Source organism: Neovison vison, chromosome 5, assembly GCF_020171115.1.
Source record: "Neovison vison isolate M4711 chromosome 5, ASM_NN_V1, whole genome shotgun sequence".
Taxonomy (NCBI): domain Eukaryota; kingdom Metazoa; phylum Chordata; class Mammalia; order Carnivora; family Mustelidae; genus Neogale; species Neogale vison.
The window spans coordinates 152,137,552-152,157,214 of record NC_058095.1 but is presented as its reverse complement, the minus strand read 5'-3'; the positions used below and the strand labels follow the sequence as shown (position 1 = coordinate 152,157,214).

Sequence of the window (19,663 nt, the reverse complement as noted above, 5' to 3'; positions counted from 1 at the left end):
TTCTTGGATTCTTATTACATATATGTTAGAACATCTGAAAGTATCTCGTAGTTCCCCTTTTTTTTTACCCCCTAAATTTTATTCAATTTTTTTCTCTCTATTCAGATTGGATAGTTTTCTTTTAATCAGCCTGACTCCCTTTTCTCTTATCTTCAGACTGTTACTAAGACCAGCTAGTGCGTTTTTCCTCCCTAGTTTTGTATTTTTCAATGATAGAATGTTCACTTTGCTCTTTTTTACAGTTTGTGTTTTTCTGCCAAGGATCTGTTTACTCATATTTCTCTTTAATTCTTTGAACATATCTCCCTTCAACTCTTTGAACATAAAATTAAAAAAAAAAAACCAGTGTCTGTGTCAAACTTGTTTTTTTAATTCTTATTTATATAGTTGGGGGACTTGCTTTTTATTATGAAGACTGCTTTCTTTCTTGTCATGGTTTAGATTTTCCTGTGGGTTTTTTTTTTTTTTTTTTTGGTTCTTTTTGCGTGTCTCAGACTTAAAATTTATTGGGCATTTTGAATGCTGCATTGCAGATCTGCCTTCTGATAGTCTCTTGAGGAATATTGCATTTTACATTAATAGGTCACTCACCAGCTGATCTCTTATAACTTGGCGTAGGCTTGATTTATGCTTTGTTAACTTACACTTTTGGGAATTCTAAGGTTATTTTCTCTAAGCTTCAAGTTGGTAGGTTTCAGCCTTCAAGCTCTGTGCCCTTGGTGGGACCTTGTTAGGCCTTGGTAGTAATCTTTTCTGGGTTGAGTCTAGAGCAGATCAGTTCTAGAGAAGAGATTCTCAGCCTTTGTCCTGCCAGCATTTAGGGCTGTGTAATTCTTTTTGGGGGGCTGGGGGATGGAGGGGACCCCATGCATTGTGGGATGTTGAACAGCAACTGTGGCCTCGACCCACTCGATGCCAGTAGCGTCTTTCAGTTGTACCAGCCAGTAAATGTCTCCAGACAGTGCCAGATGTCCCCTGGGAGGTAGGGGCAGCACTGGCCCAGCTGAGAATCCCTGCTCCACAGAGTGGTCTTTCCTTCTCAGGTGTGGTCTTCCTGGTGTCTCAGCTGTATTCCAGCCTTGTTGATCGCTTATTAATAAGGTTTCTCCGCTCTAGCCGGGCAAGAACTCCAGTGCCCTAACTTGACCTCAGGGCTCTGTGTTCTGCTCCTCGTGCCAGCTCTCTGGTGAGCCTCAACCTCTGCTGACCTGGGCCATTTTAGCCCATCCCTCAGCTAAGGCCTTGGCAGCAGCATCCCTTCCCTGCCCTGGGACATTGGGGACCCTTTCATCCATCCTCGGAGATGCCAGCTGCTTCGGCCGAGCCCAGCCTCACCTCCTGCCTCCTCACCTCCGTGGGAGCTGCTGTCCCGCGTGGGCTCCATCCAGTTCCCTGCCACAGCTGGAAGACGAGCTGCTGGCCAAGAGCCACGACAGCGGTCACGTTGACCTCTTGAGTGTCCCTGCTCCCAGGGCTCTGTCTTGCACTGCCTGTTACCGGTGCCCGGACACATGGTTTTGTCTAGTTCTGTACTTGCTCGTGGCAGAGGTGGGGCTGGGGCCGGCAGACAGCAGCTGTCTGCTCGTGGCCTTTCCTCGCCGAGTGTTTGTGGGCCTTGCAGCGGGGAGCTCCATGTACACGACAGGGCAGGGTGGCCCTCCACCGGAGCGTGGACCCGCTCGGCTTCTTTGCTGAGCAGAGCAAGGGACAGGTCATATGCTAGGCTGCGGGTCACTGGATTCTGTTATGAGTCATTGTTGTGCTTAATACAAACCCAGATCCTGGATTTAATCCAAGACCTGCTCCCCCAGAGTGAAGAGAAGCCTGGAAATCTGTATATTTAATCTGTGTCCCAGGGATTCTTATCTGCAGGACAACTGGGGAGTCACTGTGCTAGGGACGGTGAAGGGGACAGTGGGCAGGGCGGTGGAGGGTGTGGAGCCTTCTGAGACAGTGAACACACAGCACACAGCACGGCTGTCTGCATTCCTTAACCCAGGATTTGTGCTGAAAACACGACAGACACTTAACTTTCGGGATCCAATTAGTTTAATTTTTAAATTTTTATGTTAGTCTGGAGATGTTTTTGTTTCTTTGTTATTTGAAGGTATTTCTTTAGTTGTAGAATTTTTTTGGTTGGTGGCTATTTCCTGTCCCCGCCCAAGGTGATCATTTTGTTTATATATTTATTTGTTTATTTTAAAAAGAATTTTTAATTTCTTTTTAAAATTTTTAAGTTATCTCTACTTGATTACTTGCACTCACAATCCGGAGATCAGCAGTCACCTACTCCCCTGATGGAGCCAGCTAGGCGCCCCTCATTCTGTTTATTTATTTTTTTAATTAATGAATGTATATTTTTTAATTTAAATTTTTTCAAAGATTTTGTTGATTTATTTGACAGACAGAGATCACAAGTAGGCGGAGAGGCAGGCAGAGAGAGAGGAGGAAACAGGCTCCCTGCTGAGTGGAGAGCCCATTACGGGGCTCGATCCCAGGACCCTGAGATCATGACCTGAGCTGAAGGCAGAGGCTTAACCCACTGAGCCACCCAGGCACCCCAATGAATTTTTATTTTTGTAAGATTTTTTTATTTGTTCATTTGAGAGAGAGAGGGAGAGAGTGTGTGAGCCAGAGCATGAGCATCTAGCGGCGGGGTGGGGGGGAGTAGGTGTGGAAGGAGAGGGAGACACAGACTCCCCGCTGAGCAGGGTGCTTGACCCGGGGCTCCATCCCAGGACCCTGAGATCACGACCTGAGTCAAAGGCAGACGCTTAACCCACTGAGCCACCCAGGTGCCCCTAAATCAATGAATTTTTAATTATGGTAAAATACACGTAACTTAAATTGACCCCGTTTACCATTTCTGCGTGTCCCAGCTCGGTGGCCTTCAGTACGTCCACATCGTTGTGCAGCCGTCACCCCCATGCATCTCCAGAACTCTCCCTCTTGTAAAGCTGAAACTCTGTCCCCATTACACCAGTTCCTCGTGCCCTCCCCCCCCACCCCGGGCCACCCCCATCCTACTTCCTGTCTCCAGGAAACTGCCTGCTTAGGTGCCTCCTGTGAGTGGAATCACACAGGCTTTGCCCTTGGGTGCCTGCCTTTTCTCTCACTTGGCACAGTGTCTTCAAGGTTGACCTCGTTTTTTCAGATGGGTGCAGGTCATACCTTTGCTCAGTTTTCATTGAAAAAAATGAGAGTTCGCCCTCGCCCTAACAGTGGCCTCCAGCTTTCAGTCACTTGTGGAGGAAGAGGAGGGCATCTCCAGACAGGACGGTACCCCCTCTCTGGGTCCCTGCGCAGAGCCCGCAGCCGTGGTGGGGTTAGTTATGTTTTGAAGTCCTCGTCTCCTCCCTCTGGGACCCATTAGCTGAACTGACCGGGTTATTTTCTTTGTTTGGATCTCTGTGACTCGACAGCCGTTGGTCCCCAGCTGCTACTGGTTACACTGCACTAGTGACAGGAGAGCGTGGGGTGTGGGACAGTGGCGTTCGGTGGAGACTGCGATGGCTCAGGGCGGTTTCCTCCCCGGTCTCTGCCCTTTGCTCTTAGTCCTTCGTAGGGACTGATGATCGATGTTAAGGCGTTGCTGCTTTTTAATTAGTTTGGTTCTAAAAACGAATGTTGTGAAAATGACGAGTTGAACAGCATCTCCTTTATCAATTTTTTTTTTTTTTTAATTTCTGTACGGATTTACTGGTTTTCTGAAGGCTTCAAGCTCGGTATTTACAAGGGAATGAGTAATTTTACAACTTGTGTGATAGCGCGAAGCGGTGCACTGAAGGGGTGCACTGTTCCTGTACGTGTGCTGCATATCCAGCTTCCTTCAGTTCCGTGCTTTGAAAAATATAAAACATTAGGAAAAAACGTTATGCACATTTGTAAAACGCTCTCTCTCTCTTTTTTTTTTTTAAAGATTTTTATTTTATTTATTTGAGAGAGAGAGACAGTGAGAGAGAGAATGAGCGAGGAGAAGGTCAGAGAGCGAAGCAGACTCCCCATGGAGCTGGGAGCCTGATGTGGGACTCGATCCCGGGACTCCAGGATCACGCCCTGAGCCGGAGGCAGTCGTTTAACCAACTGCGCCACCCAGGCGTCCCTCTTTTTTTTTTTTTTTAAAGATTTTATTTATTTATTTGACAGGGAGAGACACAGCGAGAGAGGGAACACAAGCAGAGGGAGTGAGAGAGGGAGAAGCAGGCTTCCCGCTGAGCAGGGAGCCTGATGTGGGGCTCGATCCCAGGACCCTGGGATCATGACCTGAGCCAAAGGCAGAGGCTTAATGACTGAGCCTCCCAGGCACCCTGACACAGTCATTTTTGACAGTAAAATTATGCACAGTGGTTGACTCTGTGGAGGGTGTTTTGCTTCCCTTTCGTAGTCTCTGTATGAAGGAAAGCACACAACTAAACTTTAGAAACTTCTTTCGAGACAAAAGAGTTCTAAGTAAATATAGATGTTATAAAAGACTTGGCGTGTGGCCTCATATCTAGATTTTTATGACAGCCTGCCATTTCTGGGAAGATAGTTTATACTCAACATTTTTAAATGTTTTATAATTTTTAGAAAAAAAACACATTACATGATATTTTTAAAAAGTTGATGATAGTTTTTTTTCTTCTGTTGGGGATATACTTCATCTTTATTTTTCTCATTAAGATAGTCTCTCCTGTAATTGTGTGTGTGTGTGTGTGTGTGTGTGTGTGTTTGCTGTCCTTTGTCTCCTTGTCATTGGGTTTTCCATGTTCACTGTATTATTACTTCTTCCACTGAAGGGCCACTCCCCCCCCCCCAACCCCGCAACTCACCTTTGCCCCAGCTGGGCTGTGTTGTCCTATCTCTTCCCCTCTCTTGTGTGGGAGACCAGTCACATGGTGCTTGTCTTTCAAAACAAGAAATTAGTGATGGGAGGGCCTGGGTTAGGGGGTGTCTTTCGTTATTTAGGGATGTGACCTCACTGTGAACGTGACTACCCTCGTATGGCCTCACACATTCAGGGACTCATGGAGGCTAGAGGTGATGAGGTCAGGGAATGTGGAGTCAGTCTGACCTCAGAGCAAATATCACAGACGCCCTGGTCGTTCTTGGGGTCCACATTGTGGCCCTTCTGCTCAGAACGCGTTAAGTCTGTATGTGTCCCTCTGGCCTCTTAACCCACAATAGATCACAGCGGTAAAATGGTAAAGAAAAGGTGGCTGATGAACCTAAAAGAAGGCTGATGGTAGCCCCAGGAGGGCCATGCCAAAGCTTGCAGAGAACTTTCTGTACAGGTGTGCTGGCTTAGAGGCCAGTCATGGAAAACAAAAAACAAAAACAAAAAAAAAAAGAAAGAAGACAATGGAACTGTCCAATTATAGAGAGGTTGTTGATTTTGTATGCACTTTGGTTTTCATTTCCTTGAATCTCTTTTCTTCTACAGAAGCATAGAGGGGCTCTGATTAACTTCATGGCGATGTCACCCATTATATTTATGGGTATGGAGATATTAGGTGCTCCCTGTGTCCTCCTTCAAAAACAAAAATTAATGGTTTCAGGTTATGCAGTCATGAAAGAAGATGTGGCAGCATTACTAAGCAACTCTAGGCAACAATATTGAAAAAATATAGGCAATTTTCTGCTTTGGGTGAGCTAAGTGTACTTTTCCTACGAGCCTGTTGCAGTCATACCCAGTGTACCTGGAAACCACCTTATCTGACAGACTCAGCTCTGGGTCAGGGCCATGAACCAGGAAGGAAACCAAAAATACCAAAGAGGTGACCCAAGTACTTGGTTTTTAGTTCTGAAAATCCTTTAGGTTCTTCCTCCGAGCCTCCTTGATGTGATTTTACTTAAAATGTTATGAGGGGAGCCTGGGTGGCTCAGTGGGTTAAAGCCTCTGCCTTCAGCTCAGGTCATGATCTCAGGGTCCTGGGATCGAGTCCCGCATCGGGCTCTCTGCTCGGCAGGGAGCCTGCTTCCCTCTCTCTCTCTCTCTCTCTCTGCCTGCCCCTCTGCCTATTTGTGTTCTCTGTCTGTCAAATAAATAAATAAAATCTTAAAAAAAAATGTTATGAAGCTGTCCTAGTTTGGAAACAGGAGTAGGTGCTGGTGAGAGGGATAGCTTGATAGCAAGGGAAAGGAGGGGTGTGAAATTCCAAAGGCATGGCCGTTTGGGGCTGTCTCTGGGAGTAGTGTCCTCCACACACACCCAGGGTCCTTGACATTGGGTCTGAGGCACGTTGGTGATAAGGAATCGGCATCATTTGGATGTGGAAGAACTGTTTCTGTTTTTAAGGACTGTTGGAGAAGTGATGGTATGTGTCCATACTTGGGTTTTGTGTTTCCCTTGTACTGATTAAAATAATTGAGAAAGAAGAAAACAGTGTATTTTTCAAATGAATGACAAATATTACTTATTTTTAAAAAACTGATTAAATTCATTCTTCTGGTCCAGATTATAGAGTTGTCCTGTAACTCTAGATGTATTTTGATGCCCGCCCAGAGAAGGAGCCCCCTATAAATGGATGCCAATGCTGACTGAGTTTGCATTCCACAGTTGGCAATGTTGGTTTTAATGGCCATGTGGACTCCAGTATAACCCATAATTAGGTATTTCGATTGCTTCCCAGTTTTTTTATATTAACAGATGTCAATACAGTGAACATGACCAAAGTGAAACCTTTGGAGACATCCTTAATTTCTCAGGGTATATACATTTCAAGGCCTTATTTTTTTTAATTATTTAATTATTTAATTATTTATTTATTTTTAAGATTTTGTGTATTTATTTGACACAGAGAGAGAGAGAGAGAGAGAGAGAGAACACAACCATGGGTGTGCAGGAGGGAGAAGCAGGCCTCCCGCGGAGCAGGGAGCCTGATGCGGGACTCGATCCCAGGACTCTATCCCAGGACTCTGGGTTCATGACCTGAGCAGAAGGCAGATGCCTAATGACTGAGCCACCCAGGTGCCCCAAGGCTTTTTTCTTTCTTTCTTTTTTTTTTGGGTGATCTTATTTATTTCAGAGAGTGAGCAGGGGGAGAGGGAGAGGTAGAGAGAATCATGCTCAGCGTGGAGCCCGACATAGGGCTCCATCTCGTGACCTCATGACCTTAACTGAAGCCAAGAGTTGGTCGCTCAATGGACTGCACCATCAAGGTGCCCTGCAAGGCTTTTGAATGCTAGATTTCCTTCCAAAGAGCTGGCAACTATTTATAGTCTCTGGGAAACTGAGATGGTCCCCACCCTTGCCAAGACCGGCTCTTGCAACTTTCTGTCTTTGCTACGTTCACCAGTTTCTAGACGAAAAAGAACACTTTGTCATTATTTCTGAGTCATAACGAATTTCAGTATTGGAAAATTTTCAGTGGTCATTTGTGATTACCTCAGTGAGTTTCCTGCACCTGTTATCTGCCACTCTTTGATAGTAGTAGGCTTTTATAATTATATATATATATGTATATATATACATATATGTATATATTTTTATACACACACACACACACATATATATAAAATAGTAGACTTTTATAATTCTTGATATGTAAGACTTCTTGATTTAGCAAAGATACTAATCCTGGGTCTGGTATATACAGTGCAAATAATTGCTTCCAGTTTCTGTTTCTTTTTTGCTCTCATGGTAGAACTATTGTGCTCTTACAAGGAAAACAAATTTAACTAAACAGTATTCTTTTACACCCTGTCAACTTAAGGAAATGTGAAACCAAAACATTGCTTTAATATGTGCATTTTTTCTCTATATCCAACGTGAACTGTTTTTCAACTGTAACATACATAATTTATTAGAACCAAACTTTAATTTTCTACATTAATGAAGAGTGGTAATTTTGCTTCATTTAAAAAAAAAAAAGTACCCAATGTTCTCTGTCAGGCATGAATATGTTCAGCTTCTTTTCTCATCTGCAAAATAGGAGTAATTCTTGCTTTGTAAGGTTGTTTCTTAATCAGTTGTCTGGGTTGTAATAGGTGCTCAATAAAGGGCAGCTGTTTCTATAATTTTGCTGATGTAGATGAATATGACAGCCTCTGTGCACTCAAATGAGCTGACAGATCCTGGGGGCAACCGACACGTAATTGATTTTACTAGAGGCTCTTCTGTAGGTGTGAACATGCTTGTTTGTGTGTGTGTGTGTGTGTGTGTGTGCGCGCGCGCGTTTCTGTTTCTTTGGTCTTGATCTTAGGTAGACTTAGATCATCAATTTTATTCTTCTCTTTCTTTCTAATGTCAAACATTTAAAGCCAGAAGTTTCTGATAAGACTTGGTTACCTGTATCCTACAAATTGTGATATATGGTCTATTCTCATTTATTTAAAAATATTTCTGATTTCTCTTAGGAGGTCGTCTTTGCCATGTGGCTGTTTAGAAGTTATGTTTTTAATTCTCACATATTTGGAGTTTTGAGAGCTATCATAGTGATTTCCAATTGAATTCTTCTGTCACTAGAGAACATTCTGTGTAACATTTTTATGTTTAGAAGTTTATTGAGATTTATTTTATGGCCCCAGCATATAGGGTCAGTGTTGAGAAATATTCAGTGTGTACTTGAGAAGTCTGTCCTGCAACTGTTGGACATGGTGTTCCATAAATGTCTGATTAAGGTAGTTACTAGTGTTGTCCACATCTTCTATATCCTGATGATTTTTTTTTTTTATACTTTCATCAATTACTGAGAGAGGGATGTTGAAATCTATGATTGTGGTCTTTTCTGATTTTTCTCTATTGTTCTGTGTTTTTTTTTTTTTTTAAAGATTTTATGTATTTATTTGACAGACAGAGACCACAAGCAGGCAGAGAGGCAGGCAGAGAGAGGAAAGGAAGCAGGCTCCCTGCTGAGCAGAGAGCCCGATGCGGGGCTCGATCCCAGCACCCTGGGATCATGACCTGAGCAGAAGGCAGAGGCCTTAACCCACTGAGCCACCCAGGGGCCCTTCATTTGTACTGTTTTTGTCTCATGTATGTTGAAACTTTATAATTTGATCCGTACACTTTTAGGAGTGGTGAAATGACCTTATTAGTATGAAATGTCTGTCTTAATCTTTGGTAATGTTCCTCGTCTCAAGGTCTGTATTGTCTGATGTTAATAGAGCCACACCACATTCATTGTACCTATTGTTTGTGTGGCATATCTTTTTTTATCTGTTCACTTTCAATCTGTCAGTGGATTTAAAATCTGTCTTCCTTATACTGCAGTTTGGGTTTTTTATTAATTCTTTGTGACAGTCTCTGGCTTATAATATTAATGTAATACATTTGGTGTAAATACTGATGTGATTGGGCTTCAGCTTTTCACTTTGCTATTTATTTTCTATTTGTTTCATCTGTTTTTTTTTTTTTCTGTCTTCCTGACTTTTTTTGGGGTTTATCAGAAATTTTTTAGTATTCCATTTTGATTCCATTATTGGATTTTTAGCAGTATCTCTTTGTGTGTTTTTAGTGTTGACTTAGAGATCCAGATAGGCATCTTAACTTACTATAGTCTGTTTAATCTTAGTATTGGACTATTTTACACAAAAATGTAAGAAATGTACAAGCGTAAAATTCTATTACCCTTCCTCATGCATTGTGGTCTCGTAATCATTCTCATCTACACCATGCAGTGTGACCATTTTTTGCAATATGCAGCCATTTGTCTTTCAAATAGATTAAAAGGAAATTTGTAATCTTTTATGTTTAGCTACATATTTGTCATTTTGGTTTCTCCTTATTCCTTATTGTACATCTTGAGTTTTCATCTGGTACCAGATCCTTTTGACTGAATGAAATTAATTTTTTTAAAAGACTTTATTTATTTGAGAGAGAGTGAGCGAGCACAGGGGTGGGGGCAGAGGGAGAGAGGAGAGGGAGAAGCAGGTTCCCCGTGGAGCAGGGAACCTGATGTGGGACTTGACCCCAGGACCCCTGGGTCCTGACGTGAGCTGAAGGCAGATGCTTAAACAATTGAGGCACCCAGGTGCCCCTGAAGAATTTCTTTTATAATATCTTAAAGTTTAGTTTGGTGATAAATTCTCAGACTTTGTATATCTGAAGATGTCTTAAATTCAACATCGTCATTTGAAGCACATTTGTGTTGGTTATAGAATTCAGTTATTCTTTCTTTTCTCTTAACTCTCGCTAGATGTTCCACTGTCTTGTTTCTATGGTTTCTGATGTCAGCCCTCAATTGTATTGTTCCTTTATGTGTAAAGTGTTGTTTTTCTCGGTTTTTTGTTTTTTTTTTCAGTCTGAGTCTGATGTGCCCTAGGAAAAGTCTTTGTTTTGATATTTCCTGGTGTTTGCTAAGATTCTTCAGTATGTAATTTAATATTTTCTACCAGCCTTGGAAAAATTTCAGACATTATTTCTTCACATATTTTTTTCTTCCCTATTTTGTCGTTTTCTTCCAGGAATCCACTTTCATGTGTGTTTCAGTCCTAGTTATTGTCCCACTGAACCCTTATGCTCTTTTTTTCCCCCTTCAATTTCTCTCTCTCTCTCTTGTTATTCAGATTGTAATCTAAAAGACTTGATGAATCTGGGAACAGATCAATGGAATTTTTCTGCTTCTAAAGTTATCTAGTGGATTTTTCATATTGTACTTTTAAGTTCTAGAATTTCCATTTGGTTCCTTTTGGTAGTGTTCATTGTTCTCCTAAAATTACTCATTCCAGTTCAGTTGTTATAACCATATCTTTCTTTAACTCCTTGGACATATTTATATAATGATTTTATAGTTCTCATCTACTAATTCCAAAATCTAGATCATCTTAGGGTCTACTTTTATTGCCTCTATTCTCTGTCTTTGATCATGGGTCACATTTTCTTCTTTGTATGTTTAATAATTGTTTACTGTGTTGGATGTTATGAGGGTTAATATTATAGGGGGTTTTGACTAAATTGTATTGCGTTTTGTTCTTATGAACAATTCCTGGCAGATTGGTCCTGTCAGGAACAGATCTGTCTACCTATGTTACTACCTACCTTCCTATTCTATGTGTCTGTGTATCTGTCTATGGCAGATATTTCCATCTTAAACTCGGTCTTAAGGGGCATGGCTCTTACTCTAGAGTATGATCTTTATTACTAAGTCATGGCCCTCCTGGTGTTTAAATAGAGTGTCTGAGGTGTTTGTGAAGATCTCTTTATTCTTGTTGAGTGGGAACTCTGTGTCCCCTCACATGACCTCTGGAATCTCTCTTGAGCCCGCAGTAGGTGCTAAACCCCCTTGCTAACTCCCTGTGAAAACTTTTGGGACCTTCCCTTCTTCCACTTGGGCTTGCAAATTCCGGACATTTTTGCAACTTGGAACAGGTAGCTCTTCCTCCTTGGTTCAGTGAAACTGCTGTTCTACTTGGTCCAAAAGTGTGCCTGGGCAGAAAGCCAGGTGAGATATAGGGCTCTGAAGGCTTCTGGTCTTGTGCCGCCTGGTGGCCAGTGCCGGAACAGCTGCTTCGTCTCTTTGGTCCAGCTTTACATTCTTAACAGTTGAGGGCCAGTCCAGTGCTGACTCTTTTTTCCTGGTTGGAAGCAGAAGTCTGACAGTTGACTTGTAAGCTCTGTCTTCCTCATTAATAACAAGAATGACACCCCATGGGTTTTTTTTGTTTTTTTGGCCTAGCTAGAGTATGCCTGATTTTCTTTTGCCAGATGATTCATTTCGGTGTTGGCGGCTGTGCTGCTGTTAACCTAGGTGAGCGTTTCTTCCAGAGTCACCCTTTCTGTCCTCAGTCTCAGCTGTGACCGAATGACAAGGTGTCTCGATGGTCCACCGAGAGTGGCCCTTTGTACAGATTGTCACCTGTGCCATCTTACCCTCTGGTTCTCACTGCCAGCAGCAGGGACCGTCTGTGAGTGACGAGAAGAGATGGATGCCGTTGTCTTGAGGTTTTGTTTTTGTTTTTTGAAAATGATCAGTTTTAGAATCAGTTTTGTGTGCCATTCTGTCTTATTGTCATGGGTCCAATTCGTTATCAGATATCTACTTCGACAGTGCATTTTCTGCATGCGGGATTCACCTGTATTTGTATGTAAACTTGGCTTTAAGAATATTTTCAGAATAGCTTTCAGTAATGAAGGCACACTAAAGTTTCTTTCTTTTCCTGGAGGGACGTTTCTTTCTTTTTTTCTCCCTAGTCGGGAGAGGGTTGTATTTTTCTTTTTTTGTGACTGATTTATTTACACTTGTGTGCACTTCGTACTTTTCAGAGTGTCTTCATGGGCGTCTGGCCCTTCTTTTCCCACCCCGCAGTCCTAGTGCACGTCCTGTTACCTTCCACCTGGACTACATCACGAGGCATCCCTCGTCTCCCCTTCTTCGGAGCATCTCCTGGCCAGTCACTTCTACAGTTCAGTCTTCCTAAAGTTGAGTTTCTCACTCAAATGTAAAAAAGACGTTTATTGTTTCATTTTGTTTTCCAGACATGAGCCACTTTCATTCTACCTTTCCAGCCAGATTTCAGGTGTTCGTGGTTTAACTGCTTCTGTGTGTCCCTTCCCTGGCTCTGCGTGCTGTTCCTTCTGGCCACAGTGCTCTTTCCTTCTTCCCATAGGGTTTCTCCTCTTCATCATGCACGGTCTGTCCTGCCCACAATGCTACTCTGTGGAAACTGTCCCCAGCTCCCTGTGCTGCTATCCCACTTGTCCAGGTCCCACTTGAGTTACAGCTGCTTGTTCTTATCTTGTCCCCTTTCTAAAAGGGAAACAGCACTCCTCAGTCACCTAGTGTTCTGCTCCTGGTGGATGACAGGTGTCCCACTCCTAGGAACCCTGAGCTCCGTCTCGGTAGTGCCTGGGGTTATTTCCATTCACACAGGAAACTTCAGACCCAGAGTGTTTGCATGACATCACACGTAGAAATAAAGACTGATTCCAGATATAGTCCGTCCCCTAGCTTTTGTCCATAGACGGCCTCTCCACTCATAGAGTGTGGCTCAAAATTACGTGAGTTGACACCCGAGTATATTATCTTTTTATACTTTCAGTGTGTCCAAATTCATCAAAAACCGGGGCTAGAGAATTGCTTTGTGCCTCTCTTGCTCCCTTTGTTTCTTGTGGGATGCGGCTGCCGCCCCGTGGAGGGGAGGAAGGCTGAACGCGGGTCCCCAGAGCCCCGCTCTCGCGGGACACCTCGCTCTCCTGACATCACGCAAGGTCCCGTCAGAACACACTCCACTTCGCTCTTTTCCCAAGTGTGGCTTGATGTCCCTGCAGCAACGTAAGTCTCCGTTCCCCTCTTCTGTTTCAGGCGCTTCGCCTCAGTAACGTGGCCATGGGGAAGACGACCACCGGCCAGATCGTCAATCTGCTGTCCAACGATGTGAACAAGTTCGACCAGGTCAGCTGCCCCCCAGGAAGCCTTCTGCATTCCCACCTTCTTCCTTGGTTTAACTACTTGGAATTTCAGGTGCCAGTTGTTGGTGTAGGCCAGACTGCTTTTGAGGACAGAAGATGAGGATACTTTTTTTAAAAAAATCTTATTTTTAAAATTTTTATTTATTTATTTATTTATTTAAAGATTTTATTTATTTGACAGAGAGAGATAGATCACAAGTAGGCAGAGGGGCAGGGGGGAAAGCAGGCTCCCTGCTGAGCCGAGATTCCTGATGAGGGGCTTGATCCCAGGACCCTGAGATCATGACCTGAGCTGAAGGCAGAGGCTTAACCTACTGAGCCACCCAGGTGCCCTATTTTTTAAAAGATTTTAGATATTTATTAGAGAGAGTGAGAGAGAGAGAGAGAGAGAATGTGCACAAGTGGGCAGAGTGGGCTGCAGAGGGAGAGGGAGAAGCAGGCTCCTTGTTTCGCGGAGCCCGACGCGGGGGCCAATCCCAGGACTCCGGAACGTGACCTGAACTGAAGGCAGACAGTTAACGCACTGAGCCCCCCAGGCGCCCTGAGATGAGGATACTTTCTATCCAATTCTCACTTCTTCTGTGTTCAACTCATAATAACATGTGTTGTTCGGTAGAGAAGAGTTTTGTTTTCGGAATGTGTTTACAGCGTACTTCAGTCATATATACGCAGACAGCAGTGTTCTTACCTAGCCGGGGGAAATGTCCCATAGTCCTTCAGGAGTGGCCCTTCTGAGCACACTTGGTTGGTGCTGCTGCCTGGCTCCTTTCTCCTCCTCCCTATCATGACCTTTCTCCTCCATAGGATGACCTCCTGGTGGGCAGGGATTGTTCTGTGACCCCAACAGTGCCCGCTACATAGAAAGTGCCCTCCCCACAAAAGATTTTATTTACTTATTTATTTTAGGGAGATGGCATGAGCGGAGGGAGAGGCAGAGTGAGAGGGAGAGAGAGAATCTCAAGCAGGCCCCTTGCTGAGCGCAGAGCCCGATGTGGGGCTCCATCTCTCATGCTCCTGAGATCATGACCTGAACCAAAATCAAGAGTCAGATGCTTAACCGCCTGACCTACCCATGTGCCCCGCTTTTTAAAAAAGATTTTATTTATTTATTTGAGAGAAAGAGCGAGCTTGTGAGAGAGAGCACAGGAGCATGAGCAGGGGGGAGAAGCAGAGGGAGAGGGACAAGCAGACTCCATGCTGAGTGCAGAGCCCGATGTGGGGCTTGATCCCATGACCCTGACATCATGACCTGAGCTGAAACCAAGAGTCAGACGCTCAACCAGCCGAGCTACCTAGGTGCCCCAGAAAGACTTTGATTAAAAAAAAAATGCCCAATGGGTAATCCCTAGGCATAAATGATCTATTCTTTTCTACCCTGCCACAGTCCATTTGTACTTACCTTGTGAATATACCATACTATCCAGGGCAGTGTAGCTACTGGTCTGAGATGTATTGCTCTATACCACTTCTAATTATTCATTCATCAAACATGAACGAATCTTAGTTTCAGGGATGAATAAGACTTAGTTTCCTCCCTGGAGAAGCCACAGCCTATCAGGGAGGTAAATATACAAGTAATTACTCGAGAGTATGGCAGGTTCCATAATACAGGCTTTTGCAAGGTACTGGGGAGCCCGGGGGAGGAAGTTTGGGGGAACCCTGAGCCCACGCAGGGGGCAGATAGAATTGAGATCTTTCTTCCGATGCTTTGGTCTAGTCCGGTTCTCCCTGGGTGTCCCTGAAGCCTGCTTTGTGGTGTTTTGGAACAGCTTCATCTGGGTACTTGGATTTTTGCTCCAGTGAGTTTAAAGCCCCCTGTGATCATTTCTGTGTAGGTTCCTGTCTGTCCTCTCAGAGCAGATGGCTTCTGTACTGGGTCCTTCCTGGTTTTGTGCTCATGTTGTCCTAAGAATTGCCTTTTTTTCTTTTAAGGTGACAATATTCTTGCACTTTCTGTGGGCAGGGCCACTGCAGGCGATCGCAGTGACTGCCTTGCTCTGGATGGAAATCGGAATATCCTGTCTTGCTGGAATCGCAGTCCTCATCATCCTTCTGCCCTTGCAAAGCTGCATCGGGAAGTTGTTTTCATCATTCCGGTAAGAGAAGCACTGGTTTAAAAAACAGGGCATGTGTGTTTGTCCATATCCATGGCTTGCCCTGTGCTTCCGATCATAAACAAAAAGGCTTCACTGATCTCTTCCTTCTGTTGACTGCACACTGAGCAGGCTTCGCCCAGGGAAGGTTCCAGCCTTCAGCTGAGGGTCAGTCTTGAAGCCGGAAGGGCGAAGGCATCCGCCGTCTCCTCCTGGATAGCTTTTCAGGCACTGTCCCTCCTAAGTATTGTCTTCCAGCGGAATTTATATACGATGACATTATTTAAACAAATATCAAATATGAGTACAATTTAAATGTCTCTTTCAAGACCCGGGTCTGGCCGTGTCTGTTTTCGTGATGCTTGTTTTCAGGTGTGCAGGCGTGTGTCTTGTTTTTAATTCAATGTGTCCATTAAATTACAAGCTCTCCAAGGGCCAGGTCCACCCCGATTTGTGTCTGACAATGTCCCACAGTCCTAGCAGTGTATGTGGTAGAGAAGGTGATGGTCCCAGAGGGTTAGAAGTGGGTCCCCGTCAAGGTGGTCAGGTGTGCAATGTTAATGCCATGTGAAGTGTGGCCAGTTCTCTCTGCTGTGTCTCTGCTCACGGTGTTTTCTCGGTGGGGAACTGACTTCACTCTCTTTGCCAGGGAGAAATGTTCTGTGTGCTTGGGGCCCCATTGCGGCGCTCCTAGAACTCAGAAGCTTCTCCTGTTCTCTCCTTTGCCCAGTAGAATTGACAGCCCCCTTTTTCTCTGTGCTCTGGCACTTTGTTCCCACTTTTTACACTGCAGCCAATGGTATTATTGTTCGATCCCGGGGCCTTTCTGCCTCCTCTACCCAACCGTGACCTCCTGGAGCTGACAGTTTGTATCTGACTCTCTTTCCTGTGCCTTCCTTAGCTCCTACTGCAAATTCTCCAAATTACTTCTTGAATTGGGATGGACTTTGTGGACTTCCTCATTGAAGTCTTTCTCCATCTGTGTTTTGAGTAGGAGCTGCCTGAGTTGTCTGAGCAAAGGCGTTGTAGGGCATCGTTGGATCCCTGGTTCTCGGGCTGTGGCTGCTGCTGATAAGGAAAGTGGGGATGTGGCTCATCTCTCATGTCTGTCCCCTTAGGAGTAAGACCGCAGCCTTCACAGACGTCAGGATCAGGACCATGAATGAGGTTATAACTGGCATAAGAATAATAAAAATGTATGCTTGGGAGAAGTCATTTGCAGACCTTATCACGCACTTGAGACGGTAAGTTTTTGTGTCTGTCAGAGCCTGTTTTTGTACTTTGTGTCTCCTGCCTCCACGGAAATATTTGAGGGGTCTTCGGGTGTTTAACCTTTAGAATGTGAACTCCCAACGCCGTCCACCCCGCCTTGCGCTGTAAACCACATTCACCTGCCTTTCCATTTACTGTCTTAAAGGAAGGAGAGTGCCTGTGCTGCTTCTACTACAAAAATGAAATTCCAGATGTTTCTTAAGTCTCTAAATCCTAAATGAGCAATGCTGGTAGCATTTGCAAGTATGACATTTACATGGAAGCTGTAGTTTATGTTTTTATGTTAATGTAGCACAAGTGGGAAGTTTGTACAGACTGGGCCAGACTTTGTACATCAGTGTTATTCATGCCAAACAGAGAAACAGAGCCATGGAAATACTGTTACACCTTGTTTTGCTTTAGGTCTGTGGAATTGTTTTTAGTCTTTGATGTCAATATTTGGGGAGTTTGGCCCTTCCGCACACGGTATGTCTGCATCAGCGCATGTCTCTACCGTCTACTTTGTACCTTTGTCTCCTTCTGCTTTGGATGCACTCGCCTGTCTCATGCACGTATCTTTGGGTTGCTTATTCTCTTCTCCTCTGAGTTCCTAAGCTCCTAAAGGAGACAGACCACGTGTCTGTCCGCCGTCAGCAAGAAGCCTGGCACAGTACAGGCATGGACGCGCGCTTGTTGACTGAATGTTCATACCTGGTCCGACCGACCCAGGATATTAACACGTGACATGAAGCCTCCGTTTATTCAGATGAGCGACGTGGTGATGACTCGGTGGTCCTCTTGTTGGGGTCGGTCCCGGGCCATGTGCTGTAGGATTATTTCCATAACGCGAGGAACAGTTTGTCTTAATCCCGGTCCCCTCCCTGGAAAGGGGCCACATGCAAAAGGCACTTGAGTCCACGACTTGGATGTTGATGCTTCCTTGTAAACTCTCTTTTCCAGGAAGGAAATTTCCAAGATTCTGAGCAGTTCCTACCTCAGAGGAATGAATTTGGCATCATTTTTCGTTGCAAGCAAAATCATCATTTTCGTGACTTTCACCACCTATGTGCTCCTTGGCAACGTGATCACAGCGAGCCATGTGTTCGTGGCTGTGTCGCTGTATGGCGCTGTGCGGTTGACCGTCACCCTCTTCTTCCCCGCGGCCATTGAGAAGGTGTCCGAGGCGGTCATCAGCATCCAAAGGATCAAGGTCTGGTGACAAACGACCTTTTTATCTATTTTTTTTGGTATTGTTTTAAAGACTTCTATTTATTAGTTTGAGAGAGAAAGTGAGAGAGCACACGTTGGGGGGAGGGGCAGAGGGACAAGCAGGGAGCCGGCCAAGCAGGGAGCCCGACGCGGGGCTCCATCCCAGGACCCTGGGATCATGACCAGAGCCGAAGGCAGACGCTTAACGGACTGAGCCACCCAGGTGCCCCAACAAACAACCTTTACAAGTCATAAATGGATTTAAGCAGAAGGCCTGCTTTGAATTTGGTGTCATCGTGTTGCAGTTAGGTGAAATTTAACTGTCTCGCCATCGAAGCCAGCAGTTGTCCCGGAATGTGGCCTGTATTCCCCTCCCTGTCGCCCCAGGTGGCGGGCACCACAGGTAACGAATTTGCTGCTCATCGGCGGGCGGCAGGAGAAACAGCACCAGCCTAGGGCTCGGGGGTTACAGCGGGTAACAGCAGGGTGAGGGAAACGTCTGAAGCAGGAGGAAATGCACAAGCAGATCTCATCCCTTGGGCCTTCTCCAGTGACTGGGTGGCGACTGGTGGCAGTCTGGGGAGGGGCTGGAAGAGGAGTCCTTTCTGGGCAGAGGAAGAGAGAGCTTGCAGAAGGGCCCTGCTCCTTGGGAAGGGGAATGGCCTCTGCTGCACGTACTTCTTCCTGGTGAAAGGTGGGTTCCTTCCTCTGCAGATGCCGGGCGTGTGGTTTCTGAGAATGCCTGTGGATCTCCTTTCACTTTCTGCCGGTCTCAGCCCATTTCTGGGAAGGGCTTCCAAATCTGTCCTCCCCCCCACCCCCCGCCCGCCCCATACCCACTACCTCCTTTTCCAAATTAGCTGTCCCTGCATGGCTCAGGGCAAATAACATACATCACTAAGATGTGGCCCCACACATGGTAGGTGCTCAGTGTTTGTGAAAAGGTCGAACATGGAGATAAATTAGCTCTGTGAGCAGGGCCAGGGCATGATCTTGAGTACCTGGGCTTTACAAATAAATCCGGTTTTCCTGTTCCTCCACAGTGCTGGCTATGTCGTAATACATCTCTAGTGAGGCTTAATGGCTCTGGGCTTGATTTCCTTTCCTCCCCTTCCCTCCCCTCCTCTCCCCTTTTTAAGAATAGTTTTGTCATAAAAGCTGAGATTTTCTTCTGATGAAGTTTCCTTCCTATAAAAAAATATTACCCAGAAGAGAGATCAGTCTTACGGGGTCCATTCTGGTCCCTAAGTTTCCCGTTCTTTCCGACAGGGCCTTCCAGCAACTTTTAAGTGCTGACCCATGCATTTCAATAAAACTTATTTATTTTATTAAAGATTTTTAAAAAAAAATTATTTATTTGGGACAAAGAGAAGCAGACTCCCCTCTGAGCAGGGAGCCTGTTGCAGGACTCGATCTCAGGCCCCTGGCATCATGACCTGAGCCCGAAGGCAGATGCTTAACCACCTGAGCCCCCCAGGCGCCCCTCAAGAACATTTCTTCTTTGTAACTTTTGCATCTTGAAAGAGCACGAACATAACTTGGGCCGCGGCGATGTTCTAAGTGTACATCAAACTTCTCCAGACACCTGCTGTGAGTGGGCTGTGAGTTTTGCTGTAATTTTGCAGTTGTCGCCCCTGTGGCTGGTGCCTGCTATGGTCTGGGCCCCCGAGCTCCTTGCCTCCAGACCTCAGTGCTTGGCCTCCCCACTGGATGGGTAAGGAGGGCCTCCTGCAGGAGGTGAGCCAGCAGGCACGTGGGAAGTTTCCCCAGACCCTGCCTA

At 45.1% G+C, this 19,663-nt stretch overlaps 1 protein-coding gene across 3 annotated transcripts in view; it reads left to right on the top strand.

Annotated features, from left to right (window-relative positions):
• ABCC4 (ATP binding cassette subfamily C member 4) overlaps positions 1-19,663 on the top strand; it is a 243,967-nt gene that overhangs the window by 55,827 nt on the left and 168,477 nt on the right. For all 3 annotated transcript variants that reach the window (XM_044249963.1, XM_044249962.1, XM_044249964.1), the window contains exons 5-8: positions 13,224-13,313; positions 15,263-15,426; positions 16,542-16,667; positions 17,635-17,884. In XM_044249963.1, coding sequence (XP_044105898.1) covers positions 13,224-13,313; positions 15,263-15,426; positions 16,542-16,667; positions 17,635-17,884 — 630 coding nt within the window. The remainder of the gene's footprint in view (positions 1-13,223; positions 13,314-15,262; positions 15,427-16,541; positions 16,668-17,634; positions 17,885-19,663) is intronic.